At 43.3% G+C, this 19,371-nt stretch overlaps 1 protein-coding gene across 1 annotated transcript in view; it reads left to right on the forward strand.

The window, feature by feature from the left end:
• Positions 1 to 16,670, forward strand: part of SYT16 (synaptotagmin 16) — a 109,387-nt gene extending 92,717 nt beyond the window's left edge. The window contains exons 8-10 of the mRNA XM_075753348.1: positions 989 to 1,432; positions 2,474 to 2,663; positions 13,566 to 16,670. Coding sequence (XP_075609463.1) covers positions 989 to 1,432; positions 2,474 to 2,663; positions 13,566 to 13,879 — 948 coding nt within the window. The 3' untranslated portion in view covers positions 13,880 to 16,670. The remainder of the gene's footprint in view (positions 1 to 988; positions 1,433 to 2,473; positions 2,664 to 13,565) is intronic.
• Positions 16,671 to 19,371: the final 2,701 nt, after the last annotated feature.

Here is a 19,371-nt window from a genome sequence, read left to right on the forward strand (position 1 = left end):
ATCATTGATCACTATAGCAACCCCTTTATCGCATGGAGCACATTCTAGCTCTAAGATAAAAAAGCACTTTTGAACAGAAACACACACACCCACTCATCAAAAGGTAAGGTGAGCATCCATGCTTTTTATCTTGTTTTATCAAGATGATTTTTGTTTTAAAAGTAGGTAAAAGATTGTGTGTGAATTGGTCTGCCCATGTTTTGATTGTTTATTTTGAATTTTTATTCTGAATGTATTAGTATCCAAACTGAACAGAAGGAACAGATGCTTCTCTTGGGAGATTTAAAAAGGGAATAAAGAATCAATATGTATTTAATCAGACTTTTTTTCTCCATTATCATTGCTTTAGCTGTAGGAAAAGTATTGAATTATAGGGTAGCATCTTCTAGAAATGGAATTTCCATTTTGCAAGAAATTCTGACATGATCATTTCCCCTCCCATCAAATTGAACGCAATGCTTAATTTTTTTAATTTTCAACAGAACAAAATATCCAAAAAGTTAGTAGGTTTGACTGAATTGTTTGATTTTGGTAATGAAAAAAAAATCCATTTTGTAAAAATTCCAATGCATGTTCAAAGTAATATTTTGTTTAGGGTTTTTTTTAACCAAATGAAACCAGAAAGTTTTATTAATGCCTCAGATTTGAAATGAATGAAATTTAAAAAACCCCTTTGTTTAGTTTTTTTCTCTATGTAGAATTTTTGCCAAATTAACAGTCTCCTGCAGAACATTTAAATATTGATGAAACTCTTTGTTGGAAACGTTTCTACAAGTATTATTGCTTACTAGATTATATGGGGAATATTACACAAAATCAGGCAATTAACTAGCACTGGCCTTTCAAGAAACAGTGGCATCCTTATTTTGCAGAGCAACTGCCTACACTTGCAAGCACAAGTGAGGAGAACAATTTTTTTAAATAGAGTTGGGATCACAAGAGGCAGTTGAACTCCAATGGCGGTTTTATTTCTTCCTTCTCTTTGCAGGAACATGATGAAGTGAACAGTGTACCAGCTCATCGTGCTGCTCATGAGCCCATCTGTAAATGTGGTGATCTAGATGTCATCTTCAACTATAAAGCCTCAAGTCAAAAGCTAGTAGTTACTATCTTGGAGGCCAGGGATATCCCAGACAAAGACCGCAGTGGTGTGAACACCTGGCAAGTGCACACAGTCCTGATGCCTAGCAAGAAACAGAGGGGTAAGACAAGTGTTCAGAGAGGACCCATCCCCATCTTCAAGGATAAAATTACCTTTAGTAAACTGGAGCCAGAGGAGTTAAGCAGCCATGCCATTCGTTTCCGCCTCTATGCGGTGCACAAGATGATTGGAGAGAAGATGATGGGAGAGCAGTTGTTCTACCTGAGCAACATCAGCCAGAAAGGGGAAGCAAAGGTGACACTGATCTTGGAGCCAAGGAGTAATTTGAGTGTAAGTTTGATGATAGAAATATGGAGTCTGTGAAGTTGTTTGTCTGGTAAATGGGGACCAGCTGTACCTGATATCTTTCATTCAGGGCTGTTAGGATGCAGCTGGTGGTTCTGTCCTACTGTCACTTAAAAAGTTATCAGTAAGGGGAAGCACAGGGCACGTTCTCCCTATGCAAAGCTGTGCCTTACTAACGACGGCTCAGCTAGCAAGCTTACACAAAATCATCAAATGCTGTGCCATGCAGAAGTAGTAGATTGGTCCCAGAACCACCAAGGCTAATTGCATCTTAATTTCCACAAGGACAGTAGTTCTTCTGCATGGTTATGTTGGTGAACCTCTACTAATGCCAGTGCAAGAGCTACCTCATTTGGCACTAACTGCTAGCTTTGCATCTCTGCGTTGTGCAGTTTCCGTGTTACCCAAAATGCTTAGTAACATTCCTTTTCATGACAGATGGAAGTGGAGAGGTGGATCATGTGAGGAGGAACTGGCTGTGCTGCTTCATAGTCTTCCATGCACATCACAGTTTTTATCCAGCTCTGGCTATGCCAATCGATTTGTGTAGATGAGCTCTGTCATGATTCATTGTCTACAAAAAGCTCAGTGAGCACACAAAATGAATAAAACATCATACTCTGGGTGAAGAGGGGGTAGAAAGAGCATCATGGTAGCAAGGAAAGAAAGTAAGAAAATACGCAGTACAGGACCAAAAAAATCCAAACTGCAAAATGCATTCCATCCAAAAGTCATTGTCAAAGAGATTTACCGTGCATTTGATGTACTAGGATGTATGCTTATCTCAGAGGCTTTGATTTACACTAGTGATAACACATTACACAGAGTTCCTCATCTTTAAAGAGAAAGTTCAGAGACATTTTTTTGTAAAAGTGATGCTCTGATTCTTCTGGTGCCCCATAATAACTCATTTTTAGTTTTTGTCATTTCTTAAGAGAGATCTTACTAAACAAGGCTACAAGATATAAATTAAGGGAGGGTGGTGGTGAATGTCCTGATGAGACTTTCAGTGCTCTTTCCCTGCAGAGTGCAGACTCTCAGCTTAGTCTGTCAGGAATCTCTCACAGTGATAGCGCTTCTTCAACACAGTCCCTGTCGCATGGAGGGGTGCCAGAGCTGCTCGTGGGATTGTCGTACAATGCCACTACGGGGCGGCTGTCAGTGGAGATGATCAAAGGCAGTCATTTCCGAAACCTCGCAATTAATAGGCCACCTGGTAAGTACTTTCACCGCTATTAAATAACACCATTGAGTTAAAATTCGCTTTTTATTTTCTTCCTCAAGATATTCAATTATGTCATTTCTGAGCTGGGTTTCCTTGCAGAGTATCTGATTGAAAATTAAAAGCGTTATTTCAAATACGTGTGCTGGTAAATTTTACAGTGTAATTGGAGGCAATTCATATGAAGACACAGCTGATGGGACAGTAATACCTGAATGTCTCTTTTATTGCATATACCTTTACAACATCTGATTATGGCAAAAGTGCCATTATACCCAAAGCACAGAGTAATTCTCAGTAGATCCATAAAAAGAAAGAAGTGCTTTTCAAGTGATTATATGTTACCATGTGACCTACAGAGGCCCTGCCTAGTGCCATTAAGAGTTTCCCAGGGCTATGCTTTGTTCAGTCCCCTTGCTGCGCTGCTGAGCGCTAGGTGACCTGGTGCTTTGGGCCCTTTGGGGATCCTGCTGCTGTGAATTCTCCGCTGCCATACAAGAAAATCTTCTGCAGAAAGATTTGAAAGTTCTGGATCGCAACAGTTGAGTTCGCTTCCTCCAGTACCTAAAGGAAAAATGGAAATTGCCTTACAGTAGGTTTAGTTAGTGCTTGAGCTGTAGTTAGTCCTTGAGAAGGATTGTGGATGGACGGTGCTGAAGTCCATGATATAGATGGGGTCATGCAGCCATAGCGTATGGCGTTACCTGCTTTGCTGCTGCTGTGCCTCATTCGGGGGCTGAACGGCAGTGCTGTATTCATCCCGTATTGTCCTTTTGCCTCCCGTCTGAAACCAGCAGCTAATGGCAATGCGAAATAACATTTTTTTGTGTGTTGGTGTGTTTGCTTTTTGTGATGTGATTGCCTGCCTGTCGTAGGTAATAACCTTTGACAGTTCCTTGCATTCACTGGATTTGACATAGTATGTCCAGCTTGCAAAATGCTAAGATTGCTTTTGCAAGATGCTGTGCTCTTTGGCCCAGAGCTAGCAAAATATTTATGGAATATTTCAGTATGTGGAGGTGAAAACTTAAGTTTGCACTAAACTGTACTTCAGTTTATTACAGAAATAATCTGTGTTGTCAGTTAGTCCCTCAAGAATTAAGGGCATGTCTATACAACAGTTAAACACATGACCCCAGTCTGTGTAGCCCTAGGTAGTCTTATATTAGCTGTGGCAACACAGGTCTCCATGCGAGTTACTTAAAGACATGTTCTTATTTGCATGTACATGTTTTATTGAAAGGTTTCAAGTTAGGACCTTTTTAGTAATTTAAAGCAAAGGTAGACTAAGACAAGAGTCTGACCACATGCTCCAGCAAGCAAGCTTGCCTGTGTTTATGTATGCTGCCGTGTAGATACATCTTGAAGTTTTATTCTCAGAAATGAAATTAAAGTAGTCCCAATATCGGGACTACTTAAAAGTTAATTTGCTGCATTTTTTTCTGGCATGTTTTCATGTATCTACCTGCGGTATTGGAGTTTTGTCTCCTAGCTGCCTGAAGATGTGGATTATGCAGCACTTCTGTTCTTAAATCAGGCCCTGCACAAATTGTCTTGTATCTGGCTGGGTCAGGCATCTGTAATGCCCCCCTCTTCTCCCATGAATGAAATGTCTTCACTGGAGGGAACTCAAATAATTGCCTTCCAGCTTACTATCTGCAATACTATGAACCAATTACTGACATTTTTTGGTATTCTCCTAACAAATGTCTGTCTGGGTGGATGTTGTGTAGCTCCGTGTGTTGCAGTAAGCTGAGCAACCCTGTAAGTGATTGTCTGTGAGTGCTGGGGAGTTGTGTCTGTCCTGGGCCTCTGGTGGGAGGGGGTTTGGCAGGTTAGCCGTGTGTGCACAGGTTAGCTTTCAGCATGGGAACGTTTAGGTGCCTTGATTAGACGTCCCATTCAGCTTTTTAGCTGGTGGGCGCACAGGAGTGCAGTAGCTTCGTTGGCAGCATCTTTAAACCTGATAAGCGTTTTGTGTTTGTTGATGAGATGAAAACAGGAGCAGGATATGGGAAAAGGAGGTGTTCCTTGAGGGACCTTTCATTTCAAATTCTGCCTGAATTTTCCATTTCTGTTTTTGTACAGTTTCAGATAAACCTAGTTTAATCGGTTTGATAAGCTGGCCAAAGTCTTCTGTCAGCCACCCAAACTAATAGTCCTGACGTTGTTTCACAGCAGTTCTTCCATCTTTATTGTTAAGGCTATCTTGAATTGTTCGTTTGCATCCTTTCTGTATCCAGATCAACTTCAGCATTGTCAGACCAGTATCTGTCAGTGTTAGATCAGTTTTTAGGTGAAACACGGAAATTCATAAATGATTACAGGCAAATTCTGAACCTATCACAATCTGCTGCTTTCATTCCAAGTCCCATTTTGCTTCTGCATTCTGCATTGTTCTTCTGCGCCTATAAAGTTCCCAGTAGTGTAGTGAGAAAAGGAAAACCCAGTGAAGCAGAAATTGAAATAAGTTTAAAAAAGGGAAGAAAACCAGCACTTGTCTCAGATGCTGGAGTAGCATTTCACTGATAACTCCTGCAGGCACTGCAGAGGAGTGCTGTGAGGTTTGATCGTTACTGCCTGAAACATGCTGGTGGCTGAATGAGATGCTCGATAAATCCTTCACTAGGTGAAAACTAAAACTGCTATCTCCCTTTCTGGAGGGTGAGCAAATAGGCCTTGTGTTTTCTCAAATACGTCCTATCTGCAGTTCTATTGTTCGAGGCTCAGAGGGAGTGATTTATTTCTTTAAAGTATCATGGGGATTTCAGATATAATAGCGCTTTGGGACACTTAAATACCAAACCCGAACTGCTATTCAAGGCAGCCATTTATGGTAAGACTGAGAGAAGTCAATGGGCAGAATCCATCTCCATTCCCAGCCCTGCACGCACAGAGCCTGTAAGTCCCCATATGTGGTCCTGCCGCAGCCCAGTGGCTTCAGTACTGTCTGCTGCTGACAGCTGCAGCTGTGGGGAATGACAGGAGAGTCTTGCACGACAGCAAATTCTCCAGCTGTGCTTTTTGCCCACTTCGACCCTCTTCTCTGCCACCTGCGGTCCTGCACAGGTCAGCTCAGCATCTCCTGCAGCGTGCGTGTCCCCTCCTTGGCATCCTTGCGTAACAGGGATTTCACTGTGTGCAGAAGAAGGAACTGGACTGGGGCATTGGTGATTTTAGGTGTTAAAGACTGCAGAGGCTAAACCGGATGGTTTTCTGGAGAAGGAAGGGAAGATTGTGCACGTCTCAGTTTCTCCTGGGCACATCATCTCCTTCACTTAAACCTTTAAACTGAGTCAGGTAAATATCAAAGTCAAGGGTGCTTACATGGGTAATAACTGGGTTAGAAAACAACTGGACAGCTTAGAGAGACTTAAATCTTGCAGGCAGTGTCTTCTCTTCAGGTCACACAAATGGGGGATTTAAGGATAGTTTGGTCAAGGATAAGTGTCCAGGTATTGTTCTGGGGAACATGCTGAGTTATAGGCCTGAGTCTACAATCCCTGATCATGCAAATAGATCCATTATCACTCAGGGCACTTAAGAGCACTCAAGAGTATGGCTGCAGCATTGGACCGTAAATTATCAGTGTGTGCCAAAAAGCCTCACGCAGAAAAGCATCTACAGTTTTGTCAGATGTGGACACCCTCGGTATTTTAGTGCTAATGGCTTGTGTGCTGTGCACTTCATTCTCTTTGGTTCTTGTAAAAATCATTAACCTGTGCTAGCATTTTGTAGGGGTTCATATTTTGGTCCGTGGTATTGTGTCTTCTTAGAACAAAACCCAGTGTGTTTGTTTAAAGGATGGTTATTATAAAAAAAGTAACAAGAGAAGCCTAAACCACTGACAGACGTGTCTTTAAAAATTTATAACCAGTTACATACTATGTGCATGGTAGTAGTACCTTGGGATTGCAGTGATGGGCCAGGAATCATTTGTGCTAGTCGGTGCATAAACACACAACAGAGAGCTGGTCTCTGCCCACATGATGGTTGACCTTCATCAGCTGCTCTGCTGGGTGCAGCTCGCTCTCCTCTAATCCAGCCTTCGTTCTTTCCCCTTCTGCGTTTCTTTCGGGGCTTATGTCTGTGTGTAATGCAATTTGAGAAGGACTATTGTAAAGATATTCCCTCGCCTAAGAAAAGTCCTCCAAGCTTTTCAGCAGCTGTGGAATTAATCATACATAATAATTACATCCGTACATGATCATTATTATACTAGCAGCATATTAACCCCATTAAACAAATACAATAGCATTAATGCTGGAAAAGACAGGAGGGAGAGAGCAAGCTATCAGGATTTCTATTTGGAACAGGAGAAATTCTTGGAGTAACGACTTGTCTGAAAACAAACATCTACCTGAGCCACAGATAACAGTGCCAAGAAGCACAGAAGATGCTCCCACAGAAAAATTAAGATTCTTACATGGTATTTGTTGCTCTGGTGTCACAGTGCTTGAAAGCCATTAGTGGATTTTATTTGGGAGTGAAATATTAGGCTTATAGTAAATAGCTCCATGAAAATGTCCACTTAAGGGTCAGCAGTAGTCGTGAAGAAAACAAATTAAATGTTAGAAATATACAGAGGAAGAAGTGAAAAGTTACTTGCCTGTAAATATACAGTCACTGGCGTAATGAATACCGTGTCCAGTTCTTGCTCCCTCTATTCAAATATGATATGGCAGAACTGGAAAGATGTGGTGAGGAGTGTCGGAGACAATCAGGGGTATGGGAACAGCTTCCCTTCAGTGCAGCTGAATAGACTGCACCTCCTACGATGCTACGACAAAGGGAGACGGGGGAAGATTTCACAGAGGTCTATGAAATCCTAAGCGTCGTTGAGGAAGTGAATTGGCAACAGTTATTCGTTGTCTCTCCTAATACAAAACCAAAGGATTGTAAAATGAAATGAGGAGGTACGAGTCCTGAGGAGGAGACAGTTCTTCACTTACGCTGTCAAGTTCCTCACTACAGAACTTTGTGGATACTAGAAGTCTACTTGAGTTCAGCAGCACAGGACTAGTTCACGAAGAAAGATCCACCGAGGACCATTAAATACAAAGACACTGCCTCTGACTGAGGAAGTTCTTGAGTCACAAATCACTGGAGACTGGGAAAGTATTAGGGAGAGAATCAGCATATGCCATATTTGCCATATTTTTATAGACTTACTTAGGCATGTCGTATTGCCTACTGTTGGATGGATGGACAGGCTTGGCACAGCTCTTCCCACCAAATGTGAGACCTGGAGCTGATTGGGGTAAGAAAAGCAAGTCACAGAATAATGGACTTTCAAGGAGCAATTGTGAGATTTTTGTGGAGGATGTTCCATGATAATCAGACATCCAGTTATAGCGTGTGGTTATCCAGTAATGATTTCAATAGTTTTATATTTCTAAAAGGTCTATGAAAAGTATAATCCATGTTACACTTGCTGGGTATAAAACCGAAGATGTTTCTGGATCAAAGGAGTGCATTTGAAGTGGAATGTATGGTGATGTCTCTCCCACTCTCATAGCTGTGAACAAGAAAAAAAATTTTTTTTTTTTCCGCCTCCCAAAACAAGCAGAAGACTAAACCATTGCTTCCAGGGTAGAACTCTCCTAATTCCAAATTTCAGTTGGGGCTGAAAGTTTAATGCAAATCTGCATTGACTTTACAGAGCAGTGTTTGCAGAAGATCTCGTGACAGGCTGCATAATACAGCCATGCCTGTGGGCACCACTGCTGGAGGTGAGAAAAGCCAGGCTTAAGCATCCTTACATCATGCTGCTACCGTTGCTGTTACTGTGACGCTGTGCATTGATGCTTTCTGATACGCTCTCAGTTAAAGTTCCCACCCCCTCTCCATGGCAGCAGCAATGTATAAAGCCCAATGTATGTCATGGGAAGTATTGAAATGCCCTTATCAGAGGATAGTCACCTTGTGCATCTGGAGAGGTGCCTGTTACGCTTTAGCTGTGTAAACCCAGGCTGAAGCTGCACCTCCTCAGGGCTGGGAAAGTGCAAGGAGGCGGTAAGCTGGCTCCGCAGCCCGACACATGTCCCAGGTGAGGGCTGGCACAGTAAAATGAAGTGGACATGGGGCGTTGTGGCAGCAGAGGAAGATCACCAAGGAACTGAGCTAGGAGGCTGTCTGGAAGCCGCCTTCCTTCCAGAGAGACCAGGGCATTGCTTCCAGGGAGCCCTCGTCTCCTGCCCCTCTGCAGCCCGTCTCCTTGCACAAAACAAGTCATCGATGCTGGCAATTCCCTCCCCTGAGGTCTAACAGTGCTTCCAGGGAGCAGTGCGCTCCTTTCTGCTGCATTTTAAATTAAAGGTGCTTCTGGTCTGTTCTCTGATGACTCACATGTGGTGAAGGCTGCCAGATCCCAACCTCTCCCTTGCGTGATCACTGCCAGCCACGGGAGAGGGGACCTGAGCAACAGAGGCTCAGTGGAATAGGGGAAGGAAAGTTGGCTCCTCAGCAACGTAGTAGGCAGCTCTCAGCTCTTGTTTGATTTACAGAGCAGGGCACAAGCTGCCTCTGGCCTAATCCAGACTTTCCCAATGTGTTTGGGAACAAAAGCTTGGGTCTAATTCTCCTCCCTGCTCTTTTCCCAGTCCAGCTGCAGTGAGCCAGGTTCAGAGCATTCCTGCCCCACTGGCGGAGTAATGGGGAGGTAAAGCCATGACTAATGGAGCAGTGGTCTTCTGGCTCTCAAACTGAGACCTTGTGTTGAGCTGCGCTGCGCAGAGTTGAGCTCTGGGGCTGCTTTGCCACACAATGCTGCCGTTTATTATGTAGGCTAGGAGTGTGGGCATGCCAGCTGGGTGAAATTAAGCTCTAGGCCCAAGGCTTTATTTTACTGCGAGTGTTATTAGTCTGAATTGCAGCATGCTGACATGGTTATACTGCTTTTGGAAATGAGCTGGCTTGCCTGGAGCACGGGTGGGAAAGTCCGTACAGCGTTGTGTTGTACCCTGCAGTCCACAGACCTGAGTCAGGAGTCTTTGGTTGTTTATTTCCTTTCTAAATATAAATTCAAGCAGGAGGTTGGACGCTTTTGTATTGCAGTGTTTTTGTTCACAGGTCAGCTTTATTAATAATGGTGGAGCTTAGGGTAAATGAAAGCAGAATACACGTTATGGTCCCTGCTCCAAAAACGAGAACGTATAAATTATCGTTGATTATTCCCCTGAGTTGTTATTATCAGTTAGTTCCCTTAGGAGGATGATGACAGAAATGGGTCATTAGAAGAATTGCAGATAAACTGATTGCCTTTGCAGATGAGCTCTCAAGAGATGTTTTATGGTTGGGGCAGTGTTGATGGAGACAGAGCAGTCTGCACGAGGAGAGGTTTGGCCAAACCTCTGGAGTGGGCTTATACGGCACCAGCCCAAAATGTGTCTGGCTTCTCGCAGCATTCCTTGATTGAGTGCTTTTCACTCTGGTATTAAATGCAGAGGTGTCGATATTTTATGTATACGTGAACATTGTTCAATTCACTCATACCACAGATGAAAGATGAGTTTAGAGTAAAAATGATCTGTAGCCAGAACTTCTGTTCCAAAGTCTATATGGAAAGGAGATGCGGTGCTAAAATTGGTCTCAGCAAAGTTAGACTTTGTTCCTGCTTCTTCACAGACTTTTGTGTAACCGTGGGCAAGCTGCAGTTTCAGACACTGCCAGATATTAAGAAGTCTCGCTCTTCTTCATGTCAGTGAGATAGGTGCCTGAATAGAAGGTGAGCACTTAGGCATTTTCAAGAATGTAAGCCTTAATCTCTCTTCTCCTTTTGTGCTTGACAGAGGTGGCATGAAAGTAAATACACTGAAGAGCATAAAGTGCTGAGATACCACAGTAATGAGGCCATTACTGAATCGGAGCATGTAATTAGATGGAAAATGTTTGCCTTCATAATGAATAGATGCTCTCACACATACATTCCTCAGTAAATTTTCAAGTTCATCCTTGCTGTAGTTCCACTAATTTCACCGTGTATCCAAGGATGGATTTTCCTTGGCAAAGCCAACCGAAAGGGAGAGATTTCCATCTCAGAGGACCAGACTGGACCGCAAGGAGAGCTAGGAAGTGTTTCCTGATGATACACCTAAAAAAGATGCTGCAAGGAGCACAATGCAGTAAGGGCAAATCACAATCTTAAAATGTAGTTAGTGAAGCAGAATAACAGCTCAGCCTCATACGTACCAGCTCTGCAAAGCAAATTTCAGATGCTAAATATATTATCCACACCTACTCTTTTATTTCTGTTCAGGCAAGCTTGATTCTTTTGGCTGGTAAAATACACCCAGTGGAATAAATTTGAGAAGAATGTGCAGCCTGATTTAGTTGTCACTTGCACTGGTTTTGTGCCTGTGTTTACATGGGCATGAACAGGGCTCCTAGTATTAGCTCTGCCCTGAGCATAGTCTCCCTCCAGCCCGCACGTTCTTGCCTGATTCAGATGATACCTGCAGAATCCCCACCGACCTTGGTACTGTATAGACAGGGCCTTGGTGCAGAATTATGTAGCAGATCTGATGTGTATTAAAGAAAAAGCCTAATTTTCTGACGTTGATCTCTGGAGGAAAATGAAGTATTAGACCAGGAGCAAATACAGAAGGTCTCATCTCCATGAATTCCTTGGTCTCAGCAGTCATTTCTCTTGTGTGTCAGCAGAAACAAGCCCCTTCAGCTTTCTGCCTCTAAATGGGATTGGTTTGGAAAATGCACTGAAATTATGTAGAAAATGTAAGCTTTCAATCTGAAAGAAAGAAAAATTTGAAAATTTGAACAGAGAATTGTACAAATTAGCTGCTTTTTTGTATTTAAAAATCAGCCTAGCAGAGATTTTTCACTATTTTGAAATCCCCTCCTCACAAAAAAAAAGGTGAATACATTAAAAAAAAATAAAAATCCATAAAACACCTACTCCCCACTTACTTTTTATTTCCAGGGAGTTTCCTGCAGCCTTAGACCAGCAACCAGGCCTTCCATGTGAGGAATGCTTCAGTGCACGTTATGGTTTGTCAGTGCAAAGCAAAATGACATCTCTACAAGTACTGCAAGAGATTGTGTCTGGTAGTTATCTTGCGAGGTTTCACATGGAATCATAGAATCAGAGAATTGTTTTGGTTGGAAAAGTGCTTTAAGATCACAGAGTCCAACCGCTAACCTCGCACTGCCAAGTCCACCACTAATCCATGTCCCTAAGCACCACATCTACGTGCGTTTTAAATACCTCCAGGGCTGGTGACTCAACCACTTTCCTGGGCAGCCTGTTTCAGTGACTGATAACCCTTTCAGTGAAGAAATGTTTCCTAATATCCAATCTAAACCTCCCCTGGCACAACTTGAGGCCGTTTCCTCTTGTCCTATCGCTTGTTACTTGGGAGTAGAGACTGACCCCCACCTGGCTACAACCTCCTTTTAAGTAGTTGTATATCGAGCTAGAAGAGAGAGTCCTCTCTTGGGCTTTGTGTTTCTGATGGGTCTGAAGTTGTTACAGAATTCAGTCCCTCAGCACCAGCAACACTTGAGTATTACTGTGGGAATTAGTGCACCTCTTGAGAATGCAGATCTTTCCTTCCCAGATACAATCAGGAAACTTTCATGTCAGAGCTCTGCTTTTCTGTCTAATGAGTAGGTCTTTGTTGGCAACACCTACTTCATCTCCAGTGTTCCGTTGGAGCTAATGATCGGACTGAACTTTCCCTGCAGTAACTCGATAGCCGTACAGCTGTGCAGGCTCACAATTTGCTCCTCGATTGTCAATCTCCTGACAGCTTTTTCAGTGGAACAGTTTGAGAGGAGCGAGGAGCCTTGCTTTGGAGACACAGAAGTGTTTTCACACCTGAAGTGTAATTTCACACCTTGTGTTGCTCAGTAGATAAGTGCGTAAAATAGCACATCAAATGGGAACAGAAGAGGATAGACATGCTGTAGACAAGAGATGGAGGCTTGTTATTTATTTCCTATCTATCTTCAGCACACTCTGAAATAATACTCACTTGCAGAAACCCAGGCACAGATTATGAAGGGGTTAGGAGGGGACTTTTCTAGCCAAGTGATCTGTTACCGTCACATGCAGAGTGAGTGAAAACATACTCTGAGCTGGGTCTGTGGAGCATTGTGACCACAGAGCTCCCACGGTATTAGTGACCACATAGCAGAGGTGAACTGATTAATACAGGTGGCAGCAAGAGTTCTAAGGGTGGTTTTATGGGAACACTGACTTGGACCATCCCTTCCCTGTATCTATTAGGCATTTTTACTCCTTATATTGACTTAAATAGTGAATAAAATTGACCTTGAGTCCACCAAAAAAGTAAGATGAGAATTTGGAAAAACATGATTTTTCGCATGAAACAATCATGTGAGATGAAATCATTTCACTGTGTATGCAGGTTTCCCTTTTCCTTTCCCTCTTTTCCAAGACCCTTTTAATTTGCTATCTCAAATAATAGGTCGTAGAGGTATTCTTCCAAAGGAAAGTGGTGGAGAGGCAGGTGCAGCCAAGAGAAGACAGCTCCAATGAAGCTTTGTTGTGAGTGAGAGGAAGGGAGGGTGCACACACACCATTTGATATGGAGAATCCATAGAGATGCTCAGTTTCTGTTAGGCTTGCTAGGGTTGAGAACCAGATTTCCTGCTCTTTCCAAGTGAGTAGGGCTGAAACATGCATCAGTTTCCTTCCTTTCTTCTCCCCAGCTGAATGTAAGGAAATCCAAGAGGTACTTTTACCTGCTGCTTCTCATCCCATGGATTTTACTAAGGAGAGCAGTCCAGCCCTCCTCTGTTATTCACTGCAGATGAAGCTGCTCTGCTTGGGGTTTTTTAGGTGTTTTTTGAGCATTTGGGACTTTCATTTAATCTTTCACCATGCCGAACATTGTTTCCTCTTCTTTGTCCTAGACACCTATGGAAAACTCTGCCTGCTCAACTCTGTGGGCCAGGAGATGTCTCGCTGCAAGACCTCCATCCGTCGAGGACAGCCCAACCCTGTCTACAAGGAAACTTTCGTCTTCCAGGTTGCCCTCTTCCAGCTCTCTGATGTCACGTTAATGATCTCCATATACAACAGACGCAGCATGAAGCGCAAAGAGATGATTGGCTGGATTTCTATGGGTCAGAACAGCAGCGGAGAGGAAGAGCAAAGTCATTGGCAGGAAATGAAGGAGTCGAAGGGGACGCAGGTCTGCCGGTGGCACACGCTACTGGAGTCCTAGTGGTTACCAGGGCAGCCTGCAGGTCCTGGGACCGTGGGCTGTCTTCCCTTGTTCTCAGTCAGCAGAAAACAGCCATCCCATGGCAGGCACCGTGCTCTGACAGGTTACGTACACTTTAACCTGACTTTTCAGTGTCAGCGGCATGGGTATTAAAGGTGGCAAGGCCTGGGAAGCAATTTATTTCTTATCTTTCCAGGTTGTCCTGCATTTTCTACATTCAAATAATTAACCCTAGGGAAAAGCAGTGGAAAAACCTACAAAATCCTCTCCTTGGTCATTGTCTCACTCATTTTGTCATAGGCTTAATCATCACGGACTGATTTTGATGCTGTTTTCTTCTGGGGTAAACTCTCTTTTCCCTCCCTCCCCTTATTTATATTAATGAAGGTTGCAAATATTCTTGACACGCAGATAGCTCACAGATAGGCTAACCTGCATGCAGATCACATTCTCTCTCTTTTATTATCGTGTTTCTCAGTCCTAGAAATAAGCACTTGATACCACTGTAGACTGGATGATACTTTTTTCAGGCAGCATGGGAAAGCATCTTGAATTCTCTGACAACTTTTAAGTGCCTAGACAGTACTACTGTTCTCCTGTACTAACAATTGGTATTAGGACTAAACACTATTGGTAATTTTAATTAGGCATCCTGTGCACTTGTTAGTCTGCATTGCCATAGGTTTGCACGAGAGATAACTAGCATCAGTTTTATATTGCAATTATACAATGCATGTTTAGAAGCTTACTTGAAGTTCATGGCTTCTTTCATCATGAATACCAAAAAAGACCAGAACAAGCTGCACATCCACCTTTGTGCCTGAATCACTCTTTTCTGCATTATTGTTTTGCCCGTGTGTTACTTTGTTTTTTAAAAGTGAGGTTTATTCAGAAAAGCATTTCTGTGAGCATTCCACAGGAAGGCTTTAGATCTGTGACTTCTCTGCAATTCAGTTAAGCACAAATCAGTTTGCTGAGGGCTCTTCTTCAAATATTCTATCCTGTAATATCTTCTTGGGATCTGAAAGGCGACTTTTTTTGGCACACTAGCAGTAGAGGATGCCAGACCATGTCACCTCATCTTCGGGGCGAGCTCTCCGGCAGGCAAGGAATAGGATCCAGGGGCCCCCCCAGCGGGGCTGCTGGCTCTGCTGAACTAACACCAAAGAAAAGTATTGCGCTTCCTGCCTCTGACTGAAAACGATGCAAGGAGCAGGCTTGCTGGATGAGGTGATGACACTTTTATGTAGTTACTTTTCAGACTATATTGTCATTTTGCATTTTAATCTTTTTTCCGATCTCTACGAGTTGAAGTTGTGGAGGCGATGGATAGGGGACATGTCTTAATCTGCTACTTGACTATTGAAAGTTTAGCAGTTGTTAGCTGTTGCGATGCTGTGTGTAACACAGCAGAGGATGTTAATTGTCTAGTGTAGTGATGATACGTAGGCAGCAGGGTGCTGAGATCTTCAAATACTATCAGCTGCCCTGTCTCCTGTTCCCCACGTTGTCCAAGAGAGGACTGGCATTTCCCCATTCCTGCTGATGATAGCAAGACATGGGAAATATTTCACTGAAAAGGTTTGTCTGTACTGAATCACTTTTTGTTTTGTTTTTGTCATTTACTGAGACCTGGCACCAAATTCTGCCTCCTACTGCACCACAGCCGTCTCCTTCCCTTCAACGGTGCTGTGCAAATCTAACTAGTGCAAATTTTGGCACTGGCTGTTTGACCAAAATTGAGCCTCGGTGCTGGTTTGCATCACATCCAGGCTAGCCAGGCCCCGCGGGGCAGCGGTGTGATACACATGGGTTATTGCTTCGTGTGATACACACAGGCTTTGTCTGTCCTCACGAGGCAGACAGAATAATCTGCCTGTAGAGGGACTTGGGGTATAGGTGATACAAATTACCTCCCGGCCATGGTTTTATATATTCTTATCACTTACCTGTCTGAGCATCATTTTTCCGGTGAGACCGGTGGGTATCCTATGCAGGAGGGTTGTCCTCCACTGCCTAGATAAGCTGGCATAATACCTGCTTTGCACTGCCGGGGCTGTGTATCGCAAAGCAGGATCTAACCCAAATACAGCTCAGCAAACAAATACATTTTTGACTGCACTGTTAATGCTGCTGTATTACCAATGCGAGAGAAAGTGAGCCTTTGAGTGGTAACCAGCAGAATAGAAATGGTTTTTTATTGTGTACTTTTCTTCTAGAAAAAAAGTAAAGGAAACAGCCCAATTCAAAAGGTGCATTTGCTGATTTCAGTTGTTTTCCAATCTCTGCATCTTTTTTCCTGAACTGTGTAAAATGTATATACAAGTGTTTATAAGTAATTTTATTATCTGGGATGTGTATGTATAATAAAATGAATGAGATTCTCTTCATAACTTCTTGAACCTGCAAAGTGTTGCTTATGCTTAATGATTAGCTAAGGGAAAAGTATAAGTTGATAATATGTTTCAGCAGTGAACTGGAGATAACCCAGATTTATAACAGTGTGATTGAAAAAAAATTCTTGGAAAAGATAATTTTAAAAAACCAATGAAGTAAACTGGTTTTGGACTTCCATGCCGTTTTCACGTCAAGATCTTTTCTGAAGATACAGCATTAACGGAATTGAATTTTAATATATAATTTCAGTGTACTGGGAGTCACAGGAAAGCAAGTGAAAATAGCTTAAATAGAGTAAGTTAATATCTGAGCACACGTTAAAACTTTGCTCTCAGATGGAAGCAGGTTGCTGCATCCTTGTGACAACATTTTGGCCTGATATTTTACCAGAAAACATTTGGAGGGAAGGGAAAAGGGATGAGGCAAGAGGAGCACTGGGGGGTTGGAGCTGCTGCTAAACCTGTTGGCACATCCGCGCCTTAAGCAGTGTATTTGTGGGGTTCATTAAGTTCCTACTGAAGCAATGGGAGGAATTTAGGGATCTTGGGATGAACACAGTGCTGGGGGTGCTCATGCTTGCTAGCTGTACTTCGGGATTTTTGTTGCTTTTGTGGTTTATTTTTCTTCTCAGTATTGACTGCCTGTGAAATGAAGGCTTTGCAGCAGCTCCCCCGTATTCCAGAGCTCCCATAATTCTTCCAACTGACAGATTGAATTAGTCATTGCTAATATTGATACAGGCTCCGCTCGTGCTCATGGTCTTTCTTATGTAAACACCACTGCCCTTTCAGTCACTGCTTTAACCCCTTGTTTTCTTTGGAAGTGGCTGAATTTCTGGAACGATTTCCATTCCTTGGGAATCTTGACTTGCGCTTGGCTCTCCATTGGTGCTGGTCAGTAGACTTGGGGCCCTGTGCTCTGCTGGCCTCCATCGACATGGATGCTGATGCTGATGCCCAATCGCTGTTTCTGTGGGGCTCCAGGAGGGGAGAAGAGTTGTGGGAGGGCCATGAGGAGTTCAGCGAGTGGGAAAGCAATGGCTGACCTGGTTCTGGGAATGCTTGCAAGTCCTAATGCTTGGAGGTTTTCTAATGCACTCAGGTTTTCTAAGACAATTCATCCCCTTTTGACACCACTGTCTGGTATTCCCTTGTAGCTTATTTGAATTTTCTTCTCTTGGGGGGGAAAAAAAAAAAGCCTGAAAACCCACAAAATCATTGTGTGGGAAGGAACTAACTGCGCTGGCATAAGCCCAGAATATTGTGGGCAAGTGGTCTGGATACATCTCTGTATCTCGAACAGCGTCGTTCAGCTAGTTGCAGTCTGTTCCTTCCTTGGTCTCTCTCCAGCCAGCACGCCCTTGTCCTGCTAGGCTCTGTGCTGTTATTTTATTTTTTGTTTTTAATGTGTATCAACAACAGAACAGAATGATCTCACCACGTTTATATTCCCTGTAATAATGCTGACTTTCAACTGATGCCCACAGAAATGAGTACCTCTTTTAGCCCACTGAGCTACAGCTATAGCTTACTGAAGTGCCCATTTGTAAAGGCTTTATCTGGATCATCTGCTATGTTGTTGGATTTGTTCGGGTTTCCTTTTTACCGATGTCTTTAATTACCTGGACCCTGCTGTTGCCTGCTCGCTCCCGTCGCTCTGGCTTGTCTGCATTTCCCTTGCAGGGTAATGTGGGGTGTGTAGCTCCTGGCGCACACGGACAATACTTGGATATATTTTTAGCGGCTGCAGAGCCCAAGAAGTTATTTGGTGCTTTACATAGTCAACTGATCTTCAGTCATGAATGCAGCCATGAATGTCTTTAGATGTTCTTGGACGCACAGAACCAAAGGCTGCCAGCTGCTATTGATCATTTCTCCAGCATAAAGCCTAAGGTGGCAGCTTGGCAGAGGAGCAGGCGATTCCTCTGGTGGCAGTTCATTTTCTCCTTCAATTGAAGCTGGCAATGACCTTGGAGCTAGCGTGCCTGCAGAGCTTGCTTTCCACTCCCATATTTATCATCGTCTTTAATCTGTGTGATCACTGCACTTCATCTCTCTGCCTCTCAGCTGCCTTCTGCCCTTCAGCACAAAAGGTGGACAGAAAGGCTGAGCAAAGAATACGGCCTTCCCTATCGCATTGTCCCCGGGCGCAAGGGGACCTGACTCCTGGAGGGGTCATCTTAAAGTTATGATGCTCATTATCAAGACCTTGACTCCCTGATCTCTAGTCTGTTTGTGGAGTTTGAAGCTTGTTGTTTGGGCTGTGATACTTTAATAATTACCGTTCACCTCAACATGGACTGAGTTAATGGCAGAGGAAACAACCTGTTCTGTATTTGCTTGCTGCTTTTTTTTTTTTTTTTAAGCATTGTGTTCTGTAGAAGGGCAACAGAGCCTGAAGGAATTAGTATGCAGGAGAATCCACTTTCCATTTAAAATACACTAAGTGTGATGTTTGTAACTATGGTTTGAGGGAAAAAAAAAAAAAAAAGCAGCCAGGGTTTGTAGAAGAGCTCACGCTTTGAATGAGGCAGGTTTTTTCCCTTCAGCATGCGCTACCCCAGCAAATACATTCTCATACCCCAGGCAGTGATGCTGGCTCGCAGCTGATCTGCTTCTGTGATAAAAGCAGCCAGAAGCTGACAGATCCTAAAGCTTGGAAAGACATACAGGATAATTCAACATAGCTGGTTTGGGTGTTTATTTGGAATCTGGTGCAGATTTAACAAGCTGTCATGCAAGAAATGAAAACCCCAAGCAGTGGCCAGGAAGGTGCTGGGGAGGGAAGGCTCTCGGAGTGCTTGTGCCGCTGTAGGGCTGGGAGTTTGCTCACCCTGTACTCCAGAAAGCAGCACAGCCGGGCTGCAGCAGCATCAAGCCTGAGCTGAAACCCAGTTTCTCTGCATGATTCCCTAGCTCCAGATCTGCTGAAGGCATACAGCTTTTTTTTTTTTTTTTTTTTCAGTGCAGAGCGAGCTTATGTCTTCCTGCAGCCTACGCTGTAGGCCTTAAGAAATGAATGTGTAAATATTTTGTCTCTCACAGCAGCCCAAGGTCATCTTTCTGGAACAGCAAACAGGCACAGAATCCAAAGAA

Source organism: Balearica regulorum, chromosome 5 (assembly GCF_011004875.1).
Source record: "Balearica regulorum gibbericeps isolate bBalReg1 chromosome 5, bBalReg1.pri, whole genome shotgun sequence".
Lineage (NCBI taxonomy): Eukaryota > Metazoa > Chordata > Aves > Gruiformes > Gruidae > Balearica > Balearica regulorum.